Raw genomic sequence first — 9,662 nt, forward strand, 5'->3', positions numbered from 1 at the left:
TCCCCCACCCTTCTCTTGCCTTCTCTTAACAGAATATGACACACGCTGCCTCTCCGCCTTCTCTTTGTAAGGCTGAACCCAGCCGTAAAGAGGTCAGCATGATCCATGGCTTACTTTGCCCACTCGAGGGGTCAAACTCGCCACATGTGCTCCCCAAAACTTTCAGCACCGTCTGGCAGGAATTACCGTTTCTCCGAGCCTGAAGTGAACGCCATCCATCTCTACCAGAGAGAAGGGCTTCAGAGTGGATTCTTGTCTGATCTCAGCCTTCATGCTGTGGCCGATGTGTCTGGCCCAAACCACCTGGAAGCCCAGCGGCTGACTCCACGGCGGCGGGACGAAGGAGCACCTCAGGTGGACGCTGTTGCCGATGAGCTCCGGGGTGATCACCGGCCGGGATGGTAGGGACGGCACGGCAGCTGAAAACGCATACAAAGGAGGAAAACGCTGATCTTAAACAACCATAAACACGATACATAGTTAGTTTAAATAGATTTATAAAAGTTAGTTTGGTGGTTGAACCTTCTGAACCTCGAGCCGTTTCCGGCCGTTTTTTGCTCTTTTTACATTTTACTCACTGTGGCCTTGTATTTCACTGCAGTATATAAGTCCTGTAGCTCTATGGAATCAGCACATCATGGCTAGAACTCAAAAATGTGTCACTGGTATAATGACATAATTCATTAAGGAAACAGCAAGTTGAATTTCTCTGAATTTTCTTTTTTAGATTGGAGTAAAGTCGAATTTATATATACAACACTTTTCCAAGTGCCCACAAGTGTCATGAATATTGGGGGGGAAAAATGGTTTCCACATGCTATACATATTGGACTGTTTACATTTTAACAACCTCTACTTACAACCTGTCCTCTCATCTCTGGTCTGTGTAAACAGCCTGCAGTTCTGTCTGATTTCAGTGAATATTTGTCACATGACCGTTCGCCTCAGTGGATTCAATCAGTGCAGAATTTTAAGGTTTTTTTTAACGATCTAGTTATTTTTGGCAACTTTTTAAATGAGACCTGTAGAATAAAGTGATTTTGACAGAAATATCACAATTTTAAGCTTAATTTCAAATGGAAACTTTCATATCCGGTTCAAGTGCTGTCTGATAGTTCAAATTCTGATGTTTTTGCATTTTTTACAGTTTCTTTTATCTATCTTTGAAAGAAAACATACTTTTCAAACCCGCTGGCAGGATGGTGGGCCAACATTCTCAAAATGTCTCACCTTTGCATCGACCGTTGACTTCTACCTCCCCTGGGGGGCAGAGTCTGGATCCCAAATCTGGAGAAACTGAAACAAGAGATTTCTTCTCATTATTATTGTGCATAAATATTGTCCGCTATTAGTTATCATTTGTAAAGTCAGCAAAGATTGTGCAGGGGGGATGACTCGACCTGCATGTTCACCTTTAGCGCAGTATCCCATGCAGCCCTGCGTGGGCTGCAGGTGGTAGAGCAGGAACTCGCCGCAGTTGCGCACCGTGATGGGGATGCGGAAGAGGCAGCAGTCCTTGGTGCTGCCGTGGAAGAACTGCCAGGTGGCGCAGGCGGAGAGCTGGCGGATCTCCCCGGGCCGCGGCAGGGAAGCATCCTTCAGCGACAGCCACACCGGAGCCTGTGTACCACAACGGTTCATCTGCAGAGGAGGCATCAGCAGAAACAGTCATTACCTGCAGCCAGGAGGGTTATTATACCCTCCACCTGGGCTGAAGGTGCTTATTAAACCCACTGGATGCTAGATGTTTGCGCAGACGGAGGATGTTTGACATTTTATCTGCTGATTTTGACAAGTCGTAGGAGTAAAGACACAGGAGGTCGTGCAAGGATGTGAACACAACCTGCTGTTAAGGTGTCTCACCTCAACGCAGGTGGTCGGCATCTCCGCCGGCTTGTTGTTGATCCTGAACCTGTACCAGCCCGGGGACAGTGAGTGGTCACAGATCAGGTCCTGGATGGCCGTGTTCTGGATCTCTGTGGAGTCGAAGTCGACGCTGCGATAGGGGTTACGCAAAGTCCGGTGACCTCCAGGATAACACTCTGGAGCTGAGATGTTAAAGACAACAGGGATGGTGGAAATGACACACTCATTTAGCAGATGTTACATGTGTTTAAGTTGGCTAAAAAACTTTTTGGATTCTCTCCTTGGCTTATAAAGTGTTTTCCAACCTAAAAATCGGAACATTCTTTGTCTTTTTTGCGTTACAGATCTGCCAAATTACTCAAGAGGAAATGAAAACTGAAGAATCTCTTTATCTGTGACCCAGTCCTGCTGTTTGGTTGTGAGCAGGACGGGTCAGCGAGGACAGACGTGATAATGATAGACGAAACAAAAGCAGCTCATGTCGTCGTGGGAAACCGCACAAAAACCTGAATGTCCTTGACTTGACTGAGAAATGATCTCTCTCACAGGACACTGGAGGTAAAAGGTTTCATTTAAGCTTGAGTCTGGACAGTTTTTGGCATTGGGAATAGAAGCTGGAAAAACAATCTTAATTAATGTCCACTGAAAAGCATTTTTCTCTCACCTTTAATAATGGAGACCTTGAAAACAAAAAACATCTTGTTTATTGCATTTTGTCAGCTCAAACCTGCTAAGTCTAATTTATTAAGAAAAATAAAAGTTTGCACTCAAAGGAAACGTAAAGTAAAAGTCTTGTAGAAATCAATGTGTTACATTTTGCTGCAATTAATGCAAAGTAAAAGTCTTGGATATTTGTATCATATCAAACTAGAAGACCTAAATAATCTATTGGCACCAACCATGTTGTGTTATCCTACCAGAAAATAAAAATAAGCCAAATAAAGCTCCAAAGTTAGGAAAAGGGGTCCCTTGACCTCTGACCTTAAGATATCTGAATGAAAATGGGTTCTATGGTTACCCATGAGTCTCCCCTTAAAAGAAATATCCATTATTATAAACTATGATCTTAAGACACAAAAAAAGGAGATTAATCACAGTAAATTGAACAATTACATTTTTTTTGTCTTTATGCTATTTCTGGTTGGTGCAACCAAACTGATCTTATTAAAACATATTTCAACAATCAACATTTTAAGTTCCTTGACTGTTTATATACCTTAGTGTTGGGTGATGTCCACCAAATTGGCATATTTGTTCCTGAGGAACTTGAAATGAAATGGTGAGAAGTGGTAGCATGGAAAAGGTGATCGAATGACATACATGATTTGCTCTCTAACTGTCAGTTGGCGTTGAGGAGGTGAGCAGGAAGGATCATTTCACCCCCAGAGGTTATCTAAATTGCTAAAAACAACAGACATTCCTGTGAGCCTCTCGCCTCTCTAAACTCGCCCCAGGAAAGGACGATAAAGCCAATGGCGCATGACTGGCCTCCGCTTGCAACCGCAGGCTGAAACAACTGAGGGAATTATCTGAGCAGAACATGTAGTTTTCCACACTCACAAGCTCTACATCTGTCAAGTAAAATAGGTCACCGTCATCAACGGAGGCTTTTCTTAACAAACCTAAACAAAAAGAGCAGCCTGGTCTTTCAACTTGTTCCCTTTCCCCTGTTTGAGTTTGATTGTGGCGGCTGAGTAAAGTCACATCAGGGAAAACAAACATTCGGGGTATTTAGGATGTCTTGAGACCGTCAAAGCCTTGAATGGACAGGGCGAGGTTACTGCCGCCGGTCCTAAGCCTAAACAAGGTCTTACAGGCTGCTCTTCATGTTGACAGCCCCTTAAAGCAAATGCTCTTGTTTACATCACCGCCTGTCTGCGCGTACACCTCGTCTGGAAGCTCCTCTGACAAGATTTGAGGTCACGGGTTGTTCAAACAACCAGGTTTTAAGGCTGTAGGACAATTGGTGAGACTTTTGCTGCTGGCTAAACTGTTCCGATTGGCTGCTTAATGAGTTTACAGAGCTGGAGAGGAGTGGGGGGGCGGTGAGCTAATGAAGCGGCCCCCGGCGGGTGGAGATCCCACTGGGAGGGAGGCCCTCAGCAGCCCAGATGTGCAGCGACTCTGCAGGGAATTCTCCAGTTTCTCAGGAACAAAGATTAATTTGGGAGAGCGTGGTGTTAACACAACTGAGGCTACGGGTCTATTTCCCAGAGGGCCCGTCACTCACCACGAAGAAACTACAGTCAGACCGGCACAGACAGGGTCAAGAGTCCGGATGAGATCTGCTTAAATGATATAAGACTCATTATCACTAATTATCAAAGCGGAAAACGCTTAACACGCTTGACTGTGTACATTTAAGAGCAGGGTTTGGAGAATATGGGTTTTTCCCTGTGATGCAATGCGATCTTATGGGAAGGTGTAAAAACAGCACGCCACTTTTAAGGACATTTCACATGTCATGTCATTGCATGTCAAGCTTTTACTCGTGTCATTTAACGCCTTGTTTTATGGCTCTAAAAACGCTGTAAAAATGACCACACAGTCGCTGTTTTGGACAGGTGTGATGACGCTCTGGTGGCCATTAACATGGAGACACAGAACTACTTGGTTATGTTTAGACATCAAAACTGAGTTGCTGAGTTTAGGGATGAAAGTAACATGGTGTACTACCCCAATTCAAAAAGAGTTGGGTTGCTGAATGCCTCATTTTTTGGAATCTGGTTGTATGAAAAGGTGTTGTAACATCATGTAACCATAAGTCAAACCCAACAGTTGCACTAAAATAACTACAACTTAATCAATTAGTTTAATTGCGCAAAGGACACAAACACAAGAAAGTCTTCTGCAAACTTTCACAAAATTTCGTTAAAAAAGAAGTCGTTTTTCTGTTATCCTGCTCACAAATTGACAAAGAAAAGGGGGAAAAAATGCACCAAAAAAATGACCTGAACTAGGGCTGGGCGATATGGACCAAAAGTCATATCCCGATATATTTAGGCTGAATATCGATATACGATATATATCCTGATATTTTTATCGCAAAGTGAGAGCAAATGTTAAGTCAAAGTCAAAGCCAAATATGACACTGTTTATTTAAGCAAACATAAATACTGTATATCAACAGGAGTACCTTTTCTTTTTTTTAAAAAAAATCAAAGCTCCATAAAACACATTTATTTAAAAAAAAAAAAAAAATCTTAAATTAAAATAGCCTATGAAATAAAATAGGCCAATCTTTTTCTGAAATAAATATATTTATATGAGAAAAGAATAACGAACATTACAAAAGAACTAAACATGACAAACCCTATTAAGGGCAGCATTTATTTATAAAAGAAAGAAAAATTGAACTATATCGATATATGCAATATGGTCTAATTCATTAAAAATATATATCTATATATTTTTTATTTCGATATATCGCCCAGCCCGAACCTGAACATGAATGGAAGCTTTTCCTCGTGCCACATACAACTGAGATTCAAAAAATGTTTATTTTTGATTCACAGTTGGACCTGATTTCTCCACAAACCTGTGTTTGACAGTTATATGTAGCTGCTTGTCCAACTTGAATATCAAACTTATTCTCCCATTATTCTAACTACTTTCAGATTATTGCCATTTTATTATTTTTTGTGAATTGACTAGGCTGTAGAAAAAAAATCTCAGTGGGTTTGAACAATGTTTGGCTGCACAACAAGACTTTAATACTGATGAATGGCATTTTAAGTCTCCGTAATTTAGAAGTCTTTCAGCAAGTTAAACCAATAATGTTTGATTTATGTTGTCAACTGGACATAAAGTTTCTGCTCGGGTTAGAGGAGTTGCGTTAGTTTTGGCACAGAAATGCTTGGTATTCTTGTCGCAAAGCCTTGTGAGGACCCACACAGATTCATTTTACGATGGGCCGCCTTAAAGTTTACGACTGTGTGCTTTGATGTGTTGTTGGACGCCCTGGAGACAAAGATATGAGCAAGATGGAAGACAGGCAGGGTGGCATGTCAGACGGACCAAGACAGCAGCTTCATGTTGGAGTCAAACATTAAGTTTCTGCTCGGGGAGAAGACAGTGAAAAAGGGGCAACAAGTGTGTGATGTTGTGTAATGAGTCACCACAACTTAGTTTCCTAGTCTTGTTCCAATTACAGCTGCATGTTTATGAGGTCTGCTCTGATTGTGTTCAGTCTGCTGCTGCTTTTATTTCTCTTTTTGTTGTTTTTGATGCAGTTTTATTGTCATAAATTCCTGACTGTAATCAAATCCAGTGTTTTGAATCATATTTCAAACACTCAGAACTGCATCGTAGCTCGTCTTTGAAGTGAAATTTAGCAAATAATCTGCACAAGCTTCTCTGATACAACAACTAGTGGTCAGATAAATCACTGCTGCATCAATTGAGGATTTAAAAAGTAGACATTCTCTCTCAGAGGAACATTTTTACCTGACAAATATCCACCTTTTACCTTTTATTTTAGCTGAAAAATCTTTATTCTTTTAGTGAAGTGTCTCAGCATTGTTCAGCCATCTTTGCATGACTTGGTTTGCTCTTGTCTGTGATCTCTTCTGTCTCTGAAGGTCCATCTAACCTCTGGACCTGCTGAGTGACAGGAATGCAGCCTCACAGGCCAAGTCTGCAGCTCTGCAGGATCTGCTGCTCTTAACTGGCAAGATGTTCTTTTTATGCATTTTATTAAAAGAAATAACGATAAGAAATGTAAAGCTCTGAGCTGCATTATACAGTTTTATGTATTTTATGTCCCTTTATGAATATGAAAAGCAGTTGTGTGTCTTTGGGGGTAACATTTTCTGCTCCATGGCAGATGGGACCATTCAGAAATCAAAAGGGATATAGAAGAATTCAGGATTGTTTTATATCATAACTTGAGGCATAAAAAGTTTACCTACCATGTTGGGAGAACGCTCCTAATTGCACGACCCACAGCAACGCGATGCGTAAATATCCAGGGAACATTTGGCGCATCGAAGCAAATGCGCAACAGTCCATGGCTGAAAGGATGTAGCAGGCTGGCTTCAGTCGTCAGGTCCCATTGAAAGTTTGACTAAAATGATGCGAAAGTGGCGCAAACTCGATTTATCTCCGCGCTCCCGTTTGAGAAAGAGCGAAAAGAGGCTTTAATTTGCGCTCCGCTTGCTGGAGACTGCGGCTTCCCTGCGTGCGGAGGGCGCAAGATGACCAAAAGAGAGGAGGGGGGAGGCACTTAGGAGTCCTATCTTCCTATAGGTGGGTCCTCCATCATCACGTGCTTGTAAATCAATAAACGATCCATCGCAGTAGTTTTAATCGAAGCTGTAATCCTCTCGGCAGCGTCTCCAGCACGCTTCATAAACACCTCTGGACTTCAGCTGTTTGGACTCGCTGCTGGGATCCACCAGACACTGATCCCTGCGTGAAACTGGCGAAATGAAACTTGATGAAAACCATCAGAGAGACATGTGCTGCTGCCACATGTTGACATCAAACTGCCCATCATCTGAAGCCAAATGTCTGACTCATTCTGAATTATTTTCTGCATTTTCCCTGGAAATTGCTTTAATCACAAAGTGGAGAAATGCACATAAATTTGGCGTAAAAATAACAAAAACTTTGACTCTGGACTGTGAAGACATTTGTGCAGCAGACTGTACTACATGTTGTATATACACGCAGTATTCTGCAGCTGTTTGTACTCAGTATGATACTTGTATATACTCACAGCATGTCAGCAGCTGTGGAGGAAGGGAGCGTCCAGTCAGGCTCCAATTTACAGAAACATGAGGATAAAATGATGCACATGAAATTAATTATTAACAGTGCAGGACATGTGCACTAAAGCTACAATCAAAAGACTAAAAAGCTGAGAAAAAAATTCAATTTTTTTCATAGTTCATAGTTTTTTGGGGGGTTTAATTTCATGATCCTTTTATCATGCTACTTGTAAACGGCAATTTAATATAGTTTGACAACAGGAAATAAGAAATAAACCCAAATAACCCCTGTTATGTGTGTTAAAAATACACATACAGTATAAATTGAACACAGCACAAACAATATGAATGCATCAAGAATAAACACATCCTCACCCATTCTTCAACAAAGTAACAAAACTTGTACTCAAATTTCCCCCAAAATGTTGTTTCTTTTTTAGAGCAAATTATAGGTTTTCATTTAAAAAATGTCGGAGAATTCCTCTAAAGGCCAGTTCAGTTCATTATCTCTTCATGTGACTAAAAACACTTTGAGACTGAGATGATTTCACTACAGGGGGGAGCTGAAACAGAGAGGGTCTGCCTCCCCGGTGTAAAGTAAATATCAGGTGCTGGAGGCCACGGAGACAAAAAGACATACCTTTCCACTAAATAAAGGACCTGAGAGGAGCAGCAGGTGTTCTGCGCTCGCCTTTTCATTCAGACTTCACTTCAGTACTGTGAGAAAGTCCCGGACGCTCAGATCTTTGAACCAAAGCATCATTTTTACTCCTTAGAAGAAACTGCATCAGTCAGGGGAAGTTTCCCCAACTAGACTCTGGTCGTTGGGTTTCAAACAATTAACTTTCCCCATTGGAGCAGAAGAGTAAAGAGTTTGAGGTGTCCTGGTGGTCTAGATATTCCTCTATTTATCCTGAGCCAAAGTCATTGTGATATTCTCTATACCTGCTCAATACAATTGTAATTCCCTTTTATATATATTGGCATTTTCTTTCAGAAAAGTAAATCACAGATAAAATTATCAAATGGGTTTGGCAGCCTTCTGTTAAGTCATTGTTTAAAAACTAAAACAGTGAAAGTTAAAACCATTATTATCATGAACTGGATGATTTTTGAGACTTCGGGCTATTTTGCTTCCATAGCATAGTCTTCTTTTGACAAGTGGAAAGAAAACATGTTAAATATACATTTAGGTGATTATTTGAACCCTCTACGTCTTTCTGTCTGTAGGTTTCAACAAAATCTCCAACCTAAAGGACAGAATAGGTTGATTGTCAATAACAACCCATATGAGCATTTTTACGGCTCAGATTGTTCTAAAAATAGTACACACATCATTATACTTACATGTATGGTACACGGTTGTAAAAAAGGCTGCCATTTCTGTGAATTTATGCTACAAATCCCTAGGTTTAGGGCAAAAGACTTCCTGGTTAGGCATTATAAAAGACAGTTTAAATGGTAAATAAATGTATGTAAATGCCAGAAGTGAAGTAGTTACAATGGTGACTCCCTGAAGTGACATAGTTCTGTTAAAACATGATGAACAAAGCATGGGCGTTCCATGTTGTCTGTCTAAAACCTAAATATGAGCCGTATTTTTGTTGTACAAACAACCCACATGGTCGTTTTTGAGTGGAGACCAGTCTCGTAGATTTCTTCTAAATTCACCGAAAGTTTAAACATGATGGGTTCTACAAAACCTGGTCTAAAGTTGATGGTGTAGTATATTCCTGCTATTTAAAGGGTGCATTATTCAGACAGTAAAAGTGAAGGCAGAAGACTGCTTGCATCTCTTGGCCTGTCATGATAACCATATTTTGTTGGGCAATATATTGTTCCAGATATTGTTGCGATAAATTATATAATGGTCATTTTAAGATCATTGGTTTATTTCATGCTCTGCACAGAACATATCTATGATTAATTAAAAGCTTTCCACATTCCATGAACAGCTCCAGACTTAAACCGGTCACATAGATGTGTATGCCATGAGGGTCTGCATCGATTTCAGCATGCTTGCTATACGTACAGTTCACACAGTTACTTTTTTGCGGAAAATGTGAAGCCCACTTAAGAGAATAA

The 9,662-nt window shown here is 40.8% G+C and overlaps 1 protein-coding gene and 1 long non-coding RNA gene across 4 annotated transcripts in view; one reads left to right on the forward strand and one right to left on the reverse strand.

The window, feature by feature from the left end:
• The window catches only part of LOC131962895 (uncharacterized), a 31,574-nt gene extending 25,038 nt beyond the window's left edge, over nucleotides 1-6,536 (forward strand). For 2 of the 3 annotated variants that reach the window (XR_009389974.1, XR_009389975.1), the window contains 2 exons: nucleotides 2,211-2,424; nucleotides 6,447-6,536. This is a non-coding gene — a long non-coding RNA (uncharacterized LOC131962895). Of the gene's footprint in view, nucleotides 1-32; nucleotides 402-2,210; nucleotides 2,425-6,446 lie in introns of all 3 variants that reach the window. The other variant, XR_009389973.1, reaches the window with a different exon arrangement.
• si:ch211-246m6.5 (von Willebrand factor D and EGF domain-containing protein) overlaps nucleotides 1-6,916 on the reverse strand; it is a 33,138-nt gene extending 26,222 nt beyond the window's left edge. Inside the window, exons 1-5 of the mRNA XM_059327995.1 lie at nucleotides 6,777-6,916; nucleotides 1,864-2,048; nucleotides 1,413-1,641; nucleotides 1,231-1,296; nucleotides 187-419 (exon numbers count right to left, since the gene is read on the reverse strand). Of these exons, the coding sequence (XP_059183978.1) occupies nucleotides 187-419; nucleotides 1,231-1,296; nucleotides 1,413-1,641; nucleotides 1,864-2,048; nucleotides 6,777-6,876 (813 nt within the window). The 5' untranslated portion in view covers nucleotides 6,877-6,916. The remainder of the gene's footprint in view (nucleotides 1-186; nucleotides 420-1,230; nucleotides 1,297-1,412; nucleotides 1,642-1,863; nucleotides 2,049-6,776) is intronic.
• Between the last annotated feature and the right edge of the window lie 2,746 nt (nucleotides 6,917-9,662).

This window comes from Centropristis striata, chromosome 24 (assembly GCF_030273125.1).
Source record: "Centropristis striata isolate RG_2023a ecotype Rhode Island chromosome 24, C.striata_1.0, whole genome shotgun sequence".
Taxonomy (NCBI): Eukaryota; Metazoa; Chordata; class Actinopteri; order Perciformes; family Serranidae; genus Centropristis; species Centropristis striata.